We start from the raw sequence: 21259 nt of genomic DNA, 5'->3' as shown, positions 1-21259 counted from the left end.
CAGGCCACTTGCAGGCTGATGTTATGCATCATTGCTATCCAAACTGCTGTGCTATATCTATTATATATTTGTTTATTTATGCTTTGAGTATTATGGTTGCATTTTGCTACCACACAGCAGCTGCTCTTGCTTCCTCTTTATTTTAAGGAAATCTGATTTACAAATCAAGCTATTATCCTCAAGAGGTTAGCTCAGGCAAACTGTTCCATAAAGGGCCGTGTGGCTGCAGGTTTTCACTCCAACCAAGGAGGAGCACACCAGGCTAGACTCATTTAATCACCTGATCTCAGTCTTCAGCTGATAATTAGGTGACCTCTTGACTGGTTGCAATAAAAACCTGCAGCCACATGGCCCTTTATGGAATAGTTTGGACATGCCTGGGTTAGCTCAAGGCAGTTCCTCAAAGTGCACAGGGTGGACATTTCTTATTTGCTGTATTTATACTCATGTCTTGCCTTTTCTCTTATACCTCTTTCCCTCCTCTTGCAGGTCATAACGAGGGCACCATCGCTGTCGCAGAGGGCGAGCTGTTGTACGTCATAGAAGAAGACAAAGGGGACGGCTGGACACGAGTGCGCAGGAATGAGGACGAGGAGGGATACGTCCCCACATCCTACGTTGAGGTCTTTTTGGAAACAAATGCCAAAGGTGCTATGACATACATTTAAATCAAGTGGGTTTCTGTTACTGTGAGACAGCAAGTTTCCATTCACTGCTATGGAAATTAAAGATTGTTACTGGTGGCTCAGATAAGAGAAAACCCCCCCTAAACACACACACACACTTCCTGTCTCTCCCAGCGGGAAGGACCAATCAGATTTGTCCATTGTGCCTCATGTCGTTTGGGACGGTTATGGCAGATAGTGTGAGTGTGTGTCACTGTACACTGTTGTTGAGCTCTGAACAAAACATCTGTCTTGGAAACGACACTGAAGGCGAGCTGAGCCGGGATGTAGATGTTGTGTGAAGAGAAGCTTCCTCACCTCCCATTCACTGCAGTGCCACCTAGTGGTCATACAGAATAAAACACGACGCCCAGTCAAAGCTTAGCATGATGGGACGAATCACCCACTGACAATGATCACATGTACATTTCAAACACACAAAACTTGATTATTTTTTTCCTATTTTTTGTTAAAGATTTAAAATGTCAGATTACTGTTTTCCACTCAGATTAACGTGCTTTTAATCAAGTCTCAGTCAGATATTTGAGTCAGTGATGGTAATAAATCAGTAAACGCAGCCAAGTGAATTTATGTATTATCTGATGTGACAGTGAGCATCAAGTGAGCGTTGAATCATCACACAAGTTCTTGTGTTTTGGTCACTTGTTGTAGCCTAAAAGCAGAGCATGCTCCATGTGCAATCATGCAAATGTAATTTAAACCTGCTGTAAAATATGAATAGATATTAAAAGATATTTTTGTAGGCTAAACAGAAAAATAAAATAAAAAATCCCCCCTCAAATGTTGCATGCTGTAGATTAATCACAGTGTTATTACCACATGAAAAAGTCATTATTCTCTCCTGCTTAGGGGTTATTTTATACAATTATTGATCATATAGTAACTAATAACCCCCTTAGAATGTGTTATCTTTTGTTTTTCTGATCCACCTTTTGATAATGATAGTGTTGGGCTGTTCTGGTCCTTTTTTCCAGGCCAGTGGTAAAGGAATAAAGGACTGAGAATTAGCTGTGCTAAGCTATCTGGTGAGACTGGGCTGAGATATGGAGCTGGACTTAAAAGCTTTGTGGTGTCTTGCATGGGTCTCTGCGCTGCACGGAGCATGGCGTGTACGGCGTCACTCTGTGTCACTTCACTGCTACAACAAGACATTCTGTGCTGCTTTTCAAGATCGACATTGGCTCAGAAATCATCTCTTTCATAACTCATCACATAAGCCTTTGTTTAACTTCCTTTCGCACTTTTTAGTCGGCTTTGGCGGCTCGTTGCTGGCACAGCATGGGGCTCTTGCGTGAGGGATGCTATTTTGCATCAGAGGGAATAAACTTTCCATGACTCCCGTAACTGTTATTGAAGAGTGTTTGAAATGCGGTGCATGAGGCAGCATTTGTGGGATTTTTGTCCGTGTCATGACATGATTTCAGCATGTTGTGACAAAGTAAAGTGCATTCTAACATGCATTTGAGCCAGATGACAACTGAAGAGGGATAAGCTGAAAGGTTCTTCGTTAAACAGATGCTTCTTTAGTGAATGGAGGTCTTTCAGTACAGTTTCATTCATGCAATGACTTCTTCTTCCTCCTCTCCATATTTGAATATCTGGGTTGCTGTCTTTGACTCGATTTTCCTTTCAAGCTATCTAACTTTTCTTTCTGTCGTTTTTTTTTTTTTGTTTGTTTGTTTGTATTTCCCTTTTTGAATTGCAGATTCCTAAAAGTGCGAGGCTGGCTGAGGAGTGGCAGGGCAAGCAGCCTCGGAGAAAACCACCATGTTCCTCACGCGCTGACAGAGTCAGAGAAAGCGAAAGATGACCTGAATCTAAAAGAAAGCGAGAGAGAGAGAGATGGCTGATTAGAACGCATCTCAATTTTCCAGACCATGACAAAAAAAGAAACTTATCGGCAGTGTTGCGCTTCCTCTGCAGAACTCTGCGATGTGAAGTGGCGATAAGAGAAATCCATCTAAATTTTAGCTCTCATAACCTTTGCCACTCTTAACCTCCATACAGCGGTCACAACCACAGTGTACAATTTGCTTTTTGCTGTTTTTAGCTCTGCTTCTTAATGTAACTAACTCCGCTTGCAACACGCGCGGCCATGAATGTGGCTGTTGGCTTCCTCGCTCTGAACGCCCCCCTCCCCTCTTTGCCCTGATTGCACACACACACACACACGGCAGAGGGTGTGGTCAGAGACAGGACGGAGACCGGCGAGGACCCTACGGACAAAAGGCGAGCAGTCCAACACCTTCATCCAGCGGTGTGTGTTTTTGTCTGTGTGTGTGTGTGTGTGTGTGTGTGTGAGAGTCATGAACTCCTCACTCACTGGCTAAAAATCCCGAGCTCATCCGCCTACATCTGGGCTTCACCCCTCCCACTATAACCAGCTCCATGTTCGCAGGTTTTCACCCAGTAGGCAAGGGAAGGAGTGAAGGTGCTGGTCATCTGTCTGTACGCTCTGTGCTGCTGGTTTATGTCGCGTGTTTGTTTGTTTGAATGCTTGTTCGCGCGTCTCATTTCGAAGACCTTGTGTGTCGTAATGTCCCGTTTTTTTGGACGATCACCCCCGCACATGCAGGACAGCGCTGGAGGGAGAAGATGATGGGTCATTCGCCATCACTCATCTTACAAATTCATGTCTTGTCGCTGGTGTCTGTTCCTCTCTCTGACCACCACGCCCTCACCCCACCCCCCCACCCCCCGACCTCCACGGCGCCTCCCTCCCTTAGGCGGCTCAGGCTCTCCCTCGGCTGCTTTCAGCCTCCCCGCCACCTTTTTTTTGTTGGTTTTTTTTTTTGGCAACAGCTCGGGGCGGGGGCCTCTCAGCGTTGTGGTGTGCTGCATGCTTGCCCTGTCTTCCTCCTCGCCCCCTCTGCTGGCAAGCCGAAGGAGGTGATGGGGGTGTTTGGTCAGCGTACGCCCCCCTTGCCTCCAGCCTTTCTGTTCAGTTAACCCTCATTGCCTGGTCGTACTGTTTGAATTAACCTGAATGCTACTGTTTGGGTTCAGTGCCTGTGGTTCTTTTTTTTTAATATCTCTTTTCTTCTGTTGTCCAGAAAGCATGATTTCCTGTTTTTAACAGCGAGTGAGTCATCTCCTCCCAGTGTTCCCCTCTTTAATCTCAGAACTGTCAGTCAAGGACGATAAGGACCCGAAACCTTGTTTTCTGAATGAGCTTATGCATAGGTAGGCCATAGATGTCTTGTACATTTCTTTTACTGTAAGTACACAGTACAGTATGTATGTAAACATGTTAGTATTGTATGTTTTTGAGTGTCTAACGCAAGTTGTTGTTAGTTTACAGTTAATCACCTTTTGGAAATGTGTCCACTCAACAGCAACAAGCAACAGTTTACCCAAAAATAAAAGCTATAAAGATATGATTCACACCTTTTTTTAGGATGGTCCACTTTAACTGTCTGCTGTATATGAAAATATACTGTGATCCACATTTGACCTGTGAGTTTGTGACTGATGGAGCGCCTCGGTATGGTCACGGTCAGTGTTGCCAGATTGGTTTGATGTTTTCCAGCCTGATAATTGCTCAAAATCTGCACAAATTTATTGAAAAGTGGCCAATTTTAATCTATTATAAGGAAATGAAATCAAAAACTACATTAACAGTATTGTGGTTCATGAAAATTTTTCAATATGACATAATAATAAAGCATCAATTCAAGTGTTCACAAGTGTGCTAGAACACAGATAAGAAGCTCCATCACACAATGCAACTATAAAGCTTCTCCATTTCCGCCTTAAAAGTAAAGACATAATAAAGGAACAGCTCACATAATCATAATAGGTTTTATCAAACTTGGTAAACTGCAACAAGTCTTGACAGTATGCCACCTTTAAGTGTAACACACACACACACGCATGCATGAAGGGGAGAAAAACAGAATACACAATCTGAAAATATAGATGTGCAGAAATGCTGTAGCTGTGTGTGTTTGTAGGTTAAGCCACGAGTTGGTGGTGATGATGGTAACTCGTATCTCCTCTGAGCAGAATGAGTGAAAGTGATGTCATATCATTGGGCTGAGTGACTGCATGTGTTCGCGTAATTAAGGAATATATTAATATATTTTGAATATACTGTAAATGTATTAACCAGGCCAGCTCATGGTACACCGGGTCAAACCCTGCACACCTGCGCAGGCCCAGTTCACCCAGCACAATGCATCCCAAAACTGCTTAATCGGCCAGAAAACCGCCCAATCTGGCAACACTGGTTATGGATCGTGCCACTTCGCCTCCGCAACATCGCTGGTTCGATCCCAGCCAGCGACCTTTGTTGCACGTCATACTCGTCTCCCTCCTCCACTTCCTCTTCTGTTTAATAAAAAGGTGAAAGGAGTACCTGAAAAATCAGAAAAGAGTTTGTGACTGAGATGGGACCCAGGATCGCCTTTTTTGTGGGCCTGAACTGGGTTTCTGCGAGGAAGAGTGATGCTGATGGGAGCTGTGGTATGATGGAAGGTTTAAGATGTGATTATCTCAAACGTTTCGGCGGCAAATTTGAGAGTTTTTCTAATCAGAAAGAGAGATCCACTGATTCCCCTCCTGCTCAACGGCACATAATGTACGTGATTTTAACATTTTTGTTTTATATTTGATGATGTTGAGATTCTACTTTCTTTCTTTTTTTTGTCTTTTTTTTAAAGCTGGAAATCTGTGTGTAGCTTTTTCTGCTTGAATGGGACAAAAATCCCTTAACTGCAAATATGAGTAACAATTGTTTTGGATGAAGCCATTCTTAACTATTCACCTGAGCAGCGTTAATGAACACTCACTGAATGGAGCAGCGATGAACACTTTGACCATTTGGACTCTTGATGGAAGGAATGATCGAATCCCTGCTGAATGAAGCTTGAAAGTACCACGTCTGCTTCTCACATCGCTCGATTTGATAAGATGTCAAACAAGCCAGTTTTTTTTTTTGTTTGTTTGTTTTCAATGAGAAATGACAAGATGAATCTGATGAGGCACAGATCACCGCTTTGAGGGCAGCAGTAGCTTTACAGCAGCCTTCTGCCTGCCAGTTCTCTGCAACGAGACCACCGCAAACCTTTTAGCCCCAGAATAACCCGCCTGTACAGTGGAAATGGCACGTTGGAATTAGAGAGAATATATATGAATATATAAATAAAGTTTAAAAAGGAAAAACATCTATTTTAACTATTGAGAGTCTTACAATTTCTTTATCCGCTTTGCAAAGTAAGACTTCTTTTCCTTTGTAAGGTCTACCAAATGGTGTGTTTTGCACTTTTTTGTTTGTGTTCCATTTGGTAGCCCATGCTTGTGTTTTGGAGCACTGAATACTTTGTATTGTGTTTACTGTGCCAATTAAATATGCCTGGAAAGTTAATGGTGTGTCATTTGTGTCTTTGTGTTACAGCCCTGTTTGCAGAAAGGTTGTAAAAAGAAACAGAATGTGATGATTTGCAAAACACCGAAACCTCGTATTTGACTGAAAATAGCATAAAAACAACATATCAGATGTTGAAAGTGAGAAATTTCATTGTTTTATGAGATTTATATCTTCATTTAGAATTTGATGCAGCAACATGTTTCAAAAAGTTTGGACAGCGGCAACAAAAGACTGGAAAAGCTGTGAAATGCTAAACGAAAACACCTGGAGGAACAGCTCAAAGCTAATCAGGTGAACTGGCAACAGGTGAGCCACATGACTGGGTCTACTCTACAGAGAGGCTGTGACAGACTGCGCTGGCAAATAGTGAAACAATTTAAGAGTAATGTTTCTCAGTTTAAAATCTCAAAGAATTCCATTGTCTACAGATCATTATGTCATTAAAAGACTCAGAGAATCTGAGGAAATCTCTGCACATGAGGGATGAGGCCCAAAACCAGTACTGGCTGGTCCTGATCTTCAGGCCCTCAGACGGCGCTGCAGTACAAATAAACAGGATTCTGTAGTGGACTCACTACATGGATTCAGGAACACTTCCAAAAACCATAGTCTGTGAACACAGCTCACCGCTGAATCCAGAAATGACGCTGGAACTCTGCCAGGCAAAGAGGAAACCGTATATAAACCAGATCCAGAAATGCCTTCTCAATCAATCAAATATGGGTTTCAGTGTTTTGCAAATCATCACATTCTGTTCCTTTTACATTTAACAATATCACAACTTTTTTGGAAACAGATGCAATCAAGAGCTACAATCCCACAGAGTCAATAATCACCAACAGCAACTAAACGCACCATCATCCACACATTAATGCTGTGTTCATGAGGACTGTAGACCTGTAAGGTGGCATTTTCAAATGTCCAAAACTCAATGTCAGTCAATTTAAAATAACATAAAACACGGAAAAGTGCATTTTAGAGGTTGGATCAATTTTTGTTTCACTTACCAGCTCCAACAGCTCTCGCAGTGGCCATGCATGCTTGGTAAGAATGGTTATACAAATACATTCATCCTCCATATGATGAGATGGCTAATAATGCACAAACTTGTTTTTCATAGAAACACACTCATTTTAGATGCACAGCTATTTTTCACTTGTTAGCAATCATTAGCAAGTCACTGGCTTGAATTTTGTTCACAAAAAGCAAACATTAACAGTCTAAATCTACTGAACAGAAGACACATTCAGGACTTTATTATTCATATGCATCATACTGTGATGAGACAATTAGGTTATATAACAGCAAATCTCATGCCTGAGAGAGACATTAAATGCATCTTAGGGGATTTTATTCTGAAACTTTAAATTGATAAACTGGACTGAAATTATTTGGATGCAGTCCCCCCTCTTGGCCATCAGATGGTAGTCATGTTCCACCAGAAGTGCTAACTTTGGCAGCTTCAAAGGAGCAGCCAAGAGTGCTTTTCTTTCTTTTTCTTTTTTATTGCACTGTTTTTCACCGACAGTGCGGCACTTTTTCAGGGACTGACATGAAAAAAGCACCAGCGGTGATTGTTGAATTATGGAAGCTGCACCTCAGTAAAGCTTCTTCTCTGTGCAGACTCAGTAAAACTCTCCTTCAAAGCATCTCTTTTGTACACTTTGTCATTATTTTTATCAGCCGCTCTGCTGTTATTAGACTGCATTTGACCGTCAGACAACACAGCAGTCACATGTATTGATCTGGCCCACAGACAGATCTGGATTGCCAATTGATTGTGGCCCACTGAGCCGCAGCTGTGATCAGTCCCCGTTGCCCCACAGAATTATGCAGGCGCATGCTGTGTAGCAGATGCAGCGCTCACCTCCTCCAACACGCTTTCAAACAGCCTAATTGGCCTTTGCTCCCTTGGACCCGACAAGCTGCACTGTGCTGCGGCTCGAAACGGCTGAGGAAAATGAATTGCTTCAGTGGATCCTGCGGGCCGAGAGACTTTCAAACACGATTCACAGCTATTTTCTCTTCGCTCTTTTAATTGGTTTATTTCCCTACTCATTGCGTTGATTAGTAGAATGCAGGAGTGAGCCTTGAATGGCAATGTTTCATCAGGCCACCTCTTAAAATTAGAGCGAAATGAATATTTACTGTTGCTTTGTGTTGGTTTTGGCGGCTCCTGTGGACAAAAGCAGTATGAGCACCACCACCTCATGTAAACATCTCGATCTGATCTATTTTCTTTTTTAAACACAGCTGTGTTTGTGTCTATCTGTGGCCATGTGAGATTAAAAACCATACATGCTAATAATGCTAATGTACTATATGATGTCAAACTGAGTGTGCAGGGCGTTTTGGTGGTTTACCATTAGCCCAGTTATTGTTTACTTCCACTTTCCAAAACTGGAAACCGGCGAAGCCTGGCCCAGCATACTGCAAAATAAATCGATTGAACAGTTTTATATTGGATACTGCTGTGAAAAGCAATATGAAGTACATAATTTTTCATCCGTAGATCGTAGTAGGTGGTACTGCATATAGTCATAGGTTCTTCCAGTTTGCCTGTCATGAATAATTTCATCTGATTTCATGGAGAATCAGACCTGGTGGTAGGCATGAAGAACTACAGAAAGAGCCAGTCTTCTTGCTGATGGTCTCACTCGCTTTTAAAGGTCTTTTACAAGCTTTACGAACATTGCTTGCAGTATGCAACCTTTACAAAGACGGTTGCAAACATACTAAAATAGAGACCAAAGAGATGAAACAGTCAAACAAAGAAAAGTGTTACAAACATTTAATGTAACGTGCAGGCACATGCAGTTAGCTAAAATTAAGCTGGCTGACAGTCAGCTCCTCTCAGTCCTACACCTTGAGCCATTTGGTATCTACTTCAGGTCATCCCACAGCAACAAACTCCTTCTCTGAAAGCACAGGACACTGCAACAGCTCCGCTCTGAGGATTGATTAAACCAGCCTCGGGCTGATCTTCCATCTGTCTTTAGGCCCAAATAAGTCAGACAACAATCTCTGCAGACCTGTGAGTAAGTACCATTCAGTCACTGATGAATCATTCACGCCTTTGTAGAAGGTCTTGTAAGTGTTATTGGACCTGTAGAGACACGTTCAAGATGTTCATTATTTTAATTAAAAATGATTTGTTACTTGAGGCAGGTATGAACCAAACTTACGGCCTTTTTTTTTTTTTTGCCTTTAGTTTTAAGATTGTGGCTTCGCGTTGCAGATGACAGCTTCAGTGTCTGGACAAGAGTGATGCTGTTTTTAAAGGAGTTCAGGTATTTTACCGTGTGCCAGCTCACAGCTGTTTTCTTTCCTCGGTGTGCTGCGAGGGCAGCACTGAGGCTTCAGATGACTCGAGCCTGTGGGTTGTGTTGCACTGTCGAGTCTGAACAACCTGCAGACAGCGAGAGGAAGGACGACACTGAGCTCCATCTGAGACAACACGTCCCTTTGCACCTATGGTACGGCACAGGGTGCGTTTGGGCCTTGACGGTACTGACAGCTGTCACTCAATGTCCAAAACAAATCGAAATATCAGCAGCATCCTGCAGAAGGAGAGAGGGGGAAGGCAGCTTTCCTTCATGAACGATCGCATTGGTTGTTTTTAGCACTGGCAGCATGACTCCAGGCACGTCAGTGTCAGTCTGTGTGTTGATCTGGATACTTTGGTGAAGGCTGAAATACTCAACATCTATTGGATGGATTGCCATGAAAAGTTTTACAGACTTTCATGGTGCCCAGAGGATGAATCCTTTAGCATGGCTGTGGACTCTTGCACCACTTTACAACAAAATTAACATATTAGCATATCTTTTTTTGTTGTTGTTGTTTGGGTAAAAGTGCTAAAAATAGGCTGTTGACTCATTTTCTGTTGCCAGAAGAGGAGTCTGCTGTTGTTTTTCTGGGGTGTTGCATTCAATGTCACAAACGAACAATAGAAAGCAGCACGGAGACCAGTGATAACATACAGTGGTTACTCTTAATAGTTTATTAGATGACAATGATGATGAAACAGAGTGTAGTGAACAGACAGAACATGACCAGACCTTCAGTGCACATCATCATTGTATCGGATAACTAGTGAAAATTTGTTTCCTTCTCTGCAGAGCTGGAGCCGATAAATACCGTAACTACTACAGAGTGGTTTGACCTGCGAATGAACGCTGATTGAAGACTTTCCCACTGAAGACAGAAGCCAGATGCGAGCAGGTGTTAGTGGGTTTTTTATACAGTATGGAAGAGGCTTTAATCTTGTGTTTATTCATGATTTTGCTTTGTGATTTTTATAAAGTTCCATCTGTAAAGTCCTTTCAAACATGCTTTCTGATTAAGGGCTGCATGAATATACTTTACTCGCTTTCATCTGAGACTGAATCAGTGTTTAGTGAACATTTTGCTGCTTGCCGCATGTTTTCTTTCTTCCTTTAGTCCTGATGACTGCATTATGTAGCTTTGTCTCATGGTGTGGACTGACGCTGTTGCACTTGAGTCCGACTCAAACCACAAATTTGATGACTTCAGACTGAACTCTGCAAAATCCAAAAAGGATCAGATTCTTCGCTCGGACTTCGGCCTGATGACTTGAAAGATTTAGGACCCTTCTCAAGCCCAGAGTGGAAGGATCTTGGCCGGCAGCGTATTCAGACAGTCCCTGTAATTGTCTTTCACAAGCAGCAATTCCTGAACGACAAACTCGAAGGGAATCATGAGAATTTCTGCACTTCAGGCTCAGAGGTTGAATTTGCTCCGGCTTCAGTTAGCATCTTTAAACTAATGCTGCTGTTTCAGCAAATCGCTAAACCTTGAGAGCATAACCTGCCTGTTTTCAGGTTGTAATCGGTTGTCTGGCTGGTCACCGCAGTGTGTTTTTACCTGCTGGTTTCAGTCTGTTCCATTACTGGTATGTTCCTGTCTGGCCTGGTGTGAGAGCAGGCAGCCTGATGGGGAAAGCACACCTCTGGAGATCAGCCCAGTCTGGTCCGTCATTAAGGGCCGGTGGGGGCTGGCGTCTGTCTGTGAAACGCATCAAGGCTGTCACCTCCTGCCCTGTACGTGTGTGTGTGTGTGCGTGTGTGTGTGTGTGTGTAATGTCAGAACAGCGGTATGGTCCGTATACAACTTTTGTTTTTCTTCCCGGACTGAAGTTTAGATTTAGTTTTCCCAGCGTCCCTGAACGTTTGAACTCTGTTAAAGCCATTTTGATGAGTTTAGGCATGTTGCACCACAAGTTAGCTCAACTTGAAGCTGATCAAACTCTGCAGATGATGATAAATGTGATTCCATACTATTCATGTCCTTTAAGCAGCGTTAGCCAGAAAACCCTGAGGGCCTCGTGGACCTCTTTTCCAGTTCCTCTTATGTTACAGCATAGATACAGTACAGGAGTGCGGAATGGATACGTTTTTTTATTCACAGTCTTCGTGGCGGCGACGCCAAATGAAGCCTGGAATGAGTAAACATCTGTCAGCGCTGAGCAGCGCTCAGCTGCTGGCCTGCTGCAGCCTCGTCGTCCTCACTGGAAGATCTTCAAGATCGGTGAATATTTCCAGAGCCAGAATATGCTGAATCCATCCCCAAAGTGTGAAATCTGTGGGAAAGGGCGACACAAACCACCAGTCAAGCGGAGATACAGTCGCTTGGCCATCTCAGGCTGGCTGGACGGACGTGAGGCTGCACGTCACAATCACGGAGAGATGCCACGTCTGGGCCGTGCGTTCATACTCGAGGCAAACACAATGACATTTCCTAAAATGAAAGCACAGACGGTCCGCCAGTGTAACAACGACGGTCTCTGAAAACCCAGAAAAAAGAGGTCAGAGGGAAGCTGGTTCCTCCATCTGGAATAGATCTGCTGTCAGCGGGCCGGGCCCTGAGCTGAGCTGAGATAATACTTGGACTGACGCTTCAGTTTTCTATAATATTCTGCACATTATGGTCCTGACTGACAACTCAGCACTGTACAGTCCACTCACAGCAGCAACTCTGTGACCTTGTTGGGCTGCCAACTGGCGTAAGTCCTCAATAGCGCCAACGAATAACAAAAAAGGATAACAAATCGGTCTGAGAGTGTAGAATAAAGCTACAGGTTGGTTTGAAAGCGCTCTCGAATTGATTCACACCCAATTCGGCAGCCATAACTTTCCCAGAGCTGCAGCAGCAGGAGGTTGAAGCAGCAGAAATGTGTGCTGTATGTTGACACTGAGCCTGGGGGGCGTGTCGGCAGATACTTTTCACTTTCCCCGCGGCGAGCCCGGCTGCCGCTCGCCACTCGTCTCTGCTCTTTAATTAGCTGCTGCTAATTAGAGACGAGGGCGTACAATCGTGGGTCAGAGACCATAAAACACCTCGCAATCTACCAGAAAATCTCTCTCGCTCCGCGGTCTCACTTTCCCTTTCTCTCACTCTCTCTCTTTTTTTTTTGTTCTCAGCAAACTCATGATGGATTCCATTTATTCGTTGGCGCAATAGTATGCCGCCGCTAAGTGGGGAAAACTTCAGCTGGGGAAAGCGCCGCTCCAGAGTGGCAACCTCAGCACTGCTGCTCTTGAGTTTGAATCTAAAGCATTTCTCTGAGTGATCTGAATGCACGCTATGAACAGAAGCTTGTTCTTTGGGAGGAATAGAAAGCTTCACATTAATCAAAGGAAACCAAAGAAAAAAAAAAGCCCACATGCCATTGTTTTTCTGCTTTTGATGGATTTCAGAAATGCTGATTTCTCTGGGGTCACAAACCTGCAGAGCTCCGTCTTTCCATCTGCAGCTCACTGGCGTTTAAATCCTCTCTTTGTGTGGGTTTGGAAATGTGTGCTTGGGAGTTCCTGTGAGACAGAAGGCGACAGCGAGCGACTTGTCACCTTTAAAGAACCCCCCCACCAGTCGTAAAAAACAAACAAACAACAAAAAAAAAAAAACACCGACAATGAAATTCCTCCGCTGACCTCTCCACCTTGACTTATAATTTGGTTTCAACGGTGGTGCCGAGCCACACGGTCGGATTGCAGTGTGACATCCTTAACCAGAGGGACAGTTTTCTCAGTGTCATCATCCTCTTTTAGATCCCACAGTAAATCACACACACACACATACATACACTCCACTATGGAAAATGACATTTGGAAAGAAACGTTAGAGCGTATTCAGAGCGAATACCGCAGCTTATGAGCGTCAGGAATGCCTTCACCGCAGGACAAAGGAACGTCTGTTGCTCCAGCCGCTCTTTGTAATCTTTGGACAATTTCATACGGCCTTTTTCTACCCGGTGTGACTGCAGCTGTGGCAAACGTCCAGACCATTTGACCACCTCGGACTCCGAGCAGCCGAACCACAGGGAGCTCGTCTCCAGGGACGGTCCAACTGTGCTCATATGAAGCCAGCAATGAACCCTGGGTAATGACGTGCATAGATCCTCCCAAACCCTTTGAAAATCAACGACATGGATGCACACATGCAGGAAAACCTTTAATAGAGATGCACACAGAACTCCTCTTCTGTCCTCCATCAGACTTTCTCTCTTCTCATAAAGCACAAAATGAAATTAAAACTCAGAATGAGAAGTTTCACTGGATTGCAAGCAGATTTTGCAGGTGTTCATGTTGTTGTGTCCACACTTTGTGAAGCGATTAGCATTTTCAACCCTCTGTTGACTTGTTGCCGATGTTATTTTGCTTGACGTTGTTCCAATTCTATTTTCTTCCGAGGAATCAGCTCACAGGTCTGTGGGGTGGACACTGTCCTGCATTCAGGATTCCTATGGGAGATGATGTTAGTGTAACAAAATACAGAAGAACATGACCAAATAGGTGCTTTTAGAGATGACTCAGGGTTGCTGTTATGAATCATGCAGTAAAGCTGGATGCCAGTCCAGCTTCTGAGGGAGTCTCTGTCTACTACTGAGTGATGGCCTCCACCCTGGATGACCCAAAAACATGATTTAATTAAGAGGCCCCGTCACAGATGAAGTCCCAGGGTGCCTGCAGGACAGCAGGTCTCATTTCTTTATTCTCGAGACGACTCTTACCGCTGGGATTGTCTCATTTCTGAACCGATCACCAATCACAGGACGGATTCCCTCGGCTCTGCCAACGACAATCTGGCTGAAAGCAAATCGGCACACGCATTTCAATCCTTCTTCTTTATTACTGTCTGTCCTTCGACAGTCAGAGAGAGGAGAGGTTGAGTGTATGATGCAGAACGACACCGTGATCTAACACCCTGTTCAGCACTTCCTCGTTCTGGCACCAGACTTGCAGCTTTCCTTGGAAATGGCCAAAACACCACCTTCACCGGGAACTAGTGACTGTTTGACTTGAAGTTGAATAATGAGGTTGAAAAGTTGTTGGAAACACTCTGTGGCTGTGATTCACAGTTCACACCGCGACTTTAATGTACTGTAGGTGCAGTGGAAGAAAACAAGTCAGTGACACCCTGAGTTATAAAGTGTGACCAATGTTGCCTATTCAGCTCCAGGTTAATATCCCATGACCTATATTCTGGTGAGCTTTTTTTTTTTTTAATTTAAAAACAACATGAGCAATCATTCGGACTCATACCTGGTTAATATAAATCCAATATTCAGTATTCTTTTAGCTCTGCTTTGGTCTCCACCCATGAGGGAGCTAGCTGCTAAATGCTGCACTATGTTCACCAGCAAGTTGCTAACTTTGCTATCCGTTTGTTTTGGTACAGAGGGTTTATCACAAGAATAATTATTCCAAAGAAGCTAAAATCCGCATGGTCGTGGTGGCTAATTGTTAGCTAGTCAGTATGACTCCTCTCTAGTTTTACCACAGTTACGCTACAGATGAGCATGTCGCCGCTAAGCCTTTTAAAGGTTTTATCACAAGACTGAAACAAGAAGTAAACACACAACAGCTTATTGTGTTTGTTGTTTCCTGCTTGTGTTCGACTTGCTCTCCGCCAGGTTAGCTCGCATCTTTAAAGCAGCTAACAGAAGGGAATCTTGGGATTTGTAGGAAAATGTTCCACTATTGTGTAATAGCCACTTTTCGCCAGAGTGGCCGCTGTTGTGAAGAGTTAAACACCGTGTTATTCACTTTTTCAATTAGCGCAGCTTCACATTTTTAAAAATTTAAATCAAAATAGGCAGAAAAAGAAAAAAAAAAGCTTGATGAACACTTCGCCTCAGCAGACACTGTGACTTGCCCCAGCAGGAAAAGCTGCAGACAGCTGCGATTAATTATTAAAAATTGCTTTCTCGGACACCTGCGTGGAACGCAGCCATCGTCACTGTCACAGAATGGTCTTCACAGGCATCCTGTGGAAATATTTACACAACCTGTCCCCCTTATTGGTTAAATATTTTGTCTGTTTTGAGAGAATTTTCATTCTTACATTTTCATCTCATGAATTATCTATGAAGGTGATGTTCTCTTCCATTCTTATGCGCATGACACACAACTTCACAGAGCTATAAAACCTGATAACATGACAGCTAAACATCCCTAATCCTTTCTTTTGGATATCAAAACATAAATGAAAACCTCCTCACTCTTGCAGGTGAGCTGCTGCAGCCTTGATCCACATTTCTTCTTTGACACTCACATCAAGGCAAAATCCAACACAAGCACATTTTTCCATCTGGGAAGCATCTTTCGGATTACGCGTTTCCTCTTCTTTTGTGACCTAGAAAAACTGATTCATGTTTTTTGTTTCTTCCAGAATCGCCCACTGCAGTGTCCCTGGCTGAGCAGTCTTCTGTGTCAGAAATGTCGGATCGAGTCAAGATTTAGCAGCGTTGTGAGATTACTCAGCAGCGCAGGAAACATGGACGCATCTCGCTCCTGTCTCGGCCTGAGGAATTTCATTAATGGGTCACAACAAACATCCACCTTGCTTTCCACCAGCAGCATACCAGTCGTCAATCTCCCCTTTTCTCCTGCCTCCCGCTCAGCCTGTTGTCTGATGGCTTCACAGCACCTCGAATGTGGGTCATGTACAACACCCAAACATGAGGGCATAATGTATCACAGCCTGTGTGTGCGTGTTTTGTGGACAAGGTAACAGGCAAAACTAAACATGAGAGGTTCTGCCCTTTTCTGTTTTTCTCAGGAGTTTAACATGATGGTGCTAACCCAGAAAAAACAAACACATCTCTTTGACTCTGTTCATAGACGTTTAAAGACACCCTGTGGACTTTCCCTGTCAGCACATTAAGTTATATTTACATTCACTGGTTCTCACCAAAGCACATTGTTTGTGCTCTTGAGGGCCAAGAGACATGTTGAATGCATTTCTTTCCTCATAAAACATCGCCGAAGCCATTTTTGTGGATATTTTTGAACGAGTGTTGTTTACATCCGTGTTTGTTAGCTAGCAGTCTTCTTCTTCTGCGCCTTTTGCTGGCACGCTGCTGTGTTCCTTTGCACGCTACCGCCACTAACCACCAATCAGTGGTGTAGCATCAAGCCAGTGGCAGGAATGTGCATCATGTGTGCCATTTGTGCAAGTGTGCGTGCACAAGACTCAACCGAAATGGGCCGTGCCCCGCAGCGCTATTCGTGAAAAATTCCACTACGTAGCTTTGAATCAACCAAAAATGAAATCTAATCCCGGCTGCAGAGCTCTGTTGCTGCATCCTTTGTTTTCCATAAACACTGTGGGGACGAACGTGCTTGTTTCGCATGAATTGTTATCTTATCTTACCGACTGTTTCTGGGTCTGTAAAAAGATTCTAAATGAAAGCATACGGGATGATGTCAATGCCACAAAAAGTCAACATAACGGTAAAAACTATTCCCGGCATAGGAGTGTCACATTCATGAATGCTGCCATTGTAACACTACAATTACAATGTGTGGTGAAAATTCAACAACATTGTAATTGAAAAGAGTTCAATGTGAGTAAATGGCTTTTTAGGAAAGTACAAAAAAAAATATTCCATCAGGTCCGGGCCTATTGGAAAAAGTTAACATGTGAGCTATTGATATTGGCCCGTGTTGTGAAGCTGTCAGAGCAGAATGGCTCACTCCTCATTTTACAAACAGTTTTTTTCTTCCCTCTAAAAATACAGGCAAGTGTTGTTAAATGGAGCAAGGCTGGCTACTTGAGAATGATTGGAAGGATTTCAAATGGCCTCTCCATAATCTATCATGTATATGAAGCTTGCAGTGATTGTGTTTGCATTAAGAAAGCATGGGGAAAGAGCTTCTTCAGCTCACGGCTGATGCAGTTGCAGTTGCGATTTTCTCAGCTTGACTCCATGAGGTTTGAACTTCAAAGACAGATTTCTGGCCTGTGCTTGAATCCACTATCGCAGGAAACTAAAGCCAGGTGTGAGATTCTCCCTTTTTTTTCCACCTCTGAAAGTTTGGATGACGAAGCAGCCGTCGTGTCAGAGGGATTCAGAGATGACATCTTAAATCAATTGAACAACAAAACCTCATTCGATTATGAGAATAACAGAGCACCCAAAGGTGCCACACAGATCAGGACAGATTAGCCTCAGCTGGGAGATCCGTCACACGGCCTTTGTAGTGAAACCACCCAGCAGAGAAAAACAGAGAGGGGATTTGGACTTAGACGGGAAGAAAGCCAAGATTTTGTCTTATTTTTAATCACAACAGAGAATCAAAAGCAATTGTCTGTGAGCTAGTTGGATCATTTGCTTTGAGTTTTGTGTCCTCACAAGATCTTTTTATAGAAAAAGAGGAGGGTTTCAGATACAGGCCGAGACTGTGTTGCATGTGGGTGGGCTGGAGACCTACGTAAGCTTAATGGCTAAAGTGAAATAATCTGATTAAAGTCAGCGATTAGCTGCTAAATTGATCTTCTCAGCTGTTTTAAACACATTGGGCTAATGCAGAAAAGAGTCATGTGCCAATGCGACATTGCACTGGAAAAGGCAGGAAGTGATCCAGAATCCCATTTTCCTCTGAAATTTGAAGATGTTACGCTCTTATTATTAACACATGTATGCGTATTATCTTTGCAACAGATATTTTACCTCTTCGCTTGCTGTAAAACTATCCACACGACCTTTGGTTTGGTGATCCCAAACACTCAAGCATGCCAGGCCAGTAGGTGGCGATAAAGTGCATCAACGATAGCAGAGAAGATCTTTCTGAGCATGCAAATCAAGCTTTTTTTCCTTTGGTGGTAGTAACCTAAAAACAAGAACAACATGGCCGAGCAGCGCTAACTGAACGTCGACTAACCAGCCGTCCGCCATTGTTGTTGTCTCAAACGCGTAATCATTGAGCCAAGCAAAAACTGGCATGTGCGAACTGAGGTGAAGACATCGCTGTTTCTCATGTTAACAATTCAATAGATGTTTTCGGCCCCTGATCCTCCATCAAGGCTCAGTTTTGATCAGCTAAGGGAAAAAGTTTGGGCATCCATTACTTAAATGATCCACAGCCATTAACGGTATTAGTTCCACCTGTGGCTGTCAGTAGGAAACGTCCCACTTCCATTCAACATACTACTTGTATAGAGTTTGTTCTACATATATAGAGAAGAACCAATGCAGGCGTACTTAACAGAGGATGAAACAACATGTGCACTGACAGAAACAAATCAAACTGCGACTTTAGAGAGCCACAAATAATTAAACTTCACAAAGAGAAAGCAACATGTTCCTCCAAAGATTTAATTGCTATTTTTTGTTGTCGGAGGTGTTTCTGGAGCTGTCTCACCACCGCAATTTGTTTTTAATGTCTTGCAGCTGTGAGTAGCTCCATCTGCTCTGCTTAAACCTGCAGGTTTTTGGCCACTTGGAGCAGCAGAAACAAGCTTTTCATTGTTCACCATCATCTTTTAGGTTGACGCGAACGTGTTCGTAAACAGTTGTCTATTTACACATTCAGCCGATCTGGAGCAACATTAGCTTTCATATGAAGTCTTGTTTGTGAGCCTGATGAAAATCCCATATTCTCTCTTTGTTCTTGTTCTGTTTTGCTCTCCACCAACTCCTGAGGGAAATATCTGCCTGTTTTGAAGCTAGATAGTCCACCAGCTGCTTCCTGCTGCTGTGTTTTGTAGACATGTTTGATGAGAACAGTAGAGTTGCGCCCGTAAAACCAAAACAACAAGCTGAAAGACGTGTGAGCTGAAAGGCTGAGGTGAACTGCAACATCAGGTGATAAGAGAAAACAAGAGAGAAGAAAGACGCATGTTCACTGCGGAGGTAGGGTGGAATTGTTAGCATTTCTATTTCTATGGAGTAATAACATTGAGTATCGCTTCATGCAAACAAGTGACTGCATCTCACCTTTATTTTCCAGGGTGTCAGACAAAAATTGCATCGTGAAAGCGAAACTTGTACTTGCACAGTGTGCTGGCTATAGAATAGTATGCCAGTTTACTATAAATACATTGACTAATGCAAGTTTAAAAATTTAGTACAAGCTAATTTAATGCATACTGGCTTTGACTGTATTTTATTTTGTCACATAGCTGAAAACTGGTTTAGATTTTGTTTGTATTGTGGTTCTGGACACAGCAACTGTCTTCAACAGTGAAACTGCAAGGAACAGTTACCTGTAAAGATGAAAACATTAATGAAGAATACAGCAAGCTGCTCAATCCATCAATACCAAGAGTGTTCATTTCACTTCGTTTGTTTCATTTGACCTTTTTCGTGTTTGTACAGTATTTGCTCTGATGTTTTAGTCGTCACACAGGACTTGAAGTTTCTTCCTTCCAGCTGGTGTCTGCGGTCCAGATTCTGGTCCAGCTGAAGTGTGTAACAGGGTTTGGGACAGCTCATGCTATCTCTAACTAGTTATCCCCCTTTTCACGATCCCCCAGAGGTGTCAGACTGGCCTCACGCTGAGGACCACAGTTTACACGGACCTTCTTTTTTTTCTCTCTTGCAATTTATTTACGCTGCAGTCGTCTAGCAACCACCACAACACTCATCAACTCCTCCTTCTCTTATACTCCCTGTGTCATTGGTTGTTAACCCACTTTTGAACAAAGGCACATCTGCTGAGGACAACACATGTTGTTCTGGGATGTTCAGGTACCATTGGTAGTCCAGGGCCCTGATATGCACAAAAAAAGCATGTGCAGACACACTTTCCCAGTGACTGTAGGGTCAGATGGTGGTCCACCCTGGTGGGAGCTCAATGACAAACAGGCTGTGACTCAGAAAAACCTGCCCACTCCACTAATCAGATGGAGATAGCTCGGCCTCAAACGGAGTGGAGTCACAGTGTTGTCTGGGAACTTATCAACGCTTCGCTCTTCCGCCTCGTGCTCCCTCGTCTGCGATGAATGTTTTCTGGGGAAAAAGAAAAGCATCAGAGTCCAATGCCTCCGGTCTGCCATGACATCATCCCTGCACACATCTGGAACCGCTAGAGCGAGTGTGTATGTGTGTGTGTGTGTGTATGTGAAGGGGGAGCTGCAGAAGAATAGGGGGGCTGGTGACACATCAGCAGTATGGAGAAAAAGGGGAAAGAGCGAAAGAAAGGAGAGGAAAAAGACTGTTTATCAGAAGAACATAGACAAAGATGAGATGTATAACCAGTTTGGGTAAACACATTATTTTCTGCTGAGGCACTAATGAATCATAAACCACGGCCTGTGCACAGTAACTCAAAGCCAAACACTGGTTCATGGTTTCATTGAAGAAAAAAAACAGCACATGATGTTCTCCCTTAAGGAAACACTTTGGGGAATCTAAAATTGTTAATTTATTTCTGAGCAGATGCAGCGTTTTTAAGATTTACACTCAAGTTACAAGTAACCGACGAGTGACACCACCAGATCTACTGGTCTCACATTTATGCTGTCATTTGCCGAAGCTCGAGCATTTTGCTTGTTGTCTGTTTACATGTTTTGCTTCTGGAAGTTCTGTGACAGGGCGAAACGGCGCAGGGAGATTTGGCGCTGTCATGATTTAGTGTCTCATTCTCACCACCAGGGGGGGACACTAGTTGGTGATCTGAAATCATGTAAGTGGCTGCCTGTCAAATCATGAGAACTGGACCCTTTTATGACTGTTGTAAAACTGCTAAAGAAGAGAAAGATAATCCTAATCTGACGTCCTGATTTATGATGTTCTCATGCTGGGTTTCATCAGTGGACATTTATTGTATCATGCAAATATATTGGATAAAGGCAAGTGAAAAGGGAGCAGCCCAAAGCAGAGTATATGCACAGTTAAACAATGGCTCAACTTCCACTTCACGATCATACAGAGCTGTCGCGATGTGAAATGTTGAAA

At 43.4% G+C, this 21259-nt stretch overlaps 1 protein-coding gene across 7 annotated transcripts in view; it reads left to right on the top strand.

The window, feature by feature from the left end:
• The window catches only part of LOC121622677 (formin-binding protein 1), a 54950-nt gene extending 48905 nt beyond the window's left edge, over positions 1 to 6045 (top strand). For 4 of the 7 annotated variants that reach the window (XM_041959563.1, XM_041959568.1, XM_041959564.1 and 1 more), the window contains one exon: positions 490 to 2371. In XM_041959563.1, coding sequence (XP_041815497.1) covers positions 490 to 668 — 179 coding nt within the window. In that variant the 3' untranslated portion in view covers positions 669 to 2371. Of the gene's footprint in view, positions 1 to 489; positions 2372 to 2391 lie in introns of those variants that run through there. The other 3 variants (XM_041959567.1, XM_041959565.1, XM_041959566.1) reach the window with 2 other exon arrangements.
• Positions 6046 to 21259: the final 15214 nt, after the last annotated feature.

The sequence above is a fragment of the Chelmon rostratus genome, chromosome 19, assembly GCF_017976325.1.
Source record: "Chelmon rostratus isolate fCheRos1 chromosome 19, fCheRos1.pri, whole genome shotgun sequence".
NCBI classification, from domain to species: domain Eukaryota; kingdom Metazoa; phylum Chordata; class Actinopteri; order Chaetodontiformes; family Chaetodontidae; genus Chelmon; species Chelmon rostratus.
The sequence above is the reverse complement of the archived record's forward strand: the minus strand, read 5'-3'. Positions and strand labels throughout refer to the sequence as shown.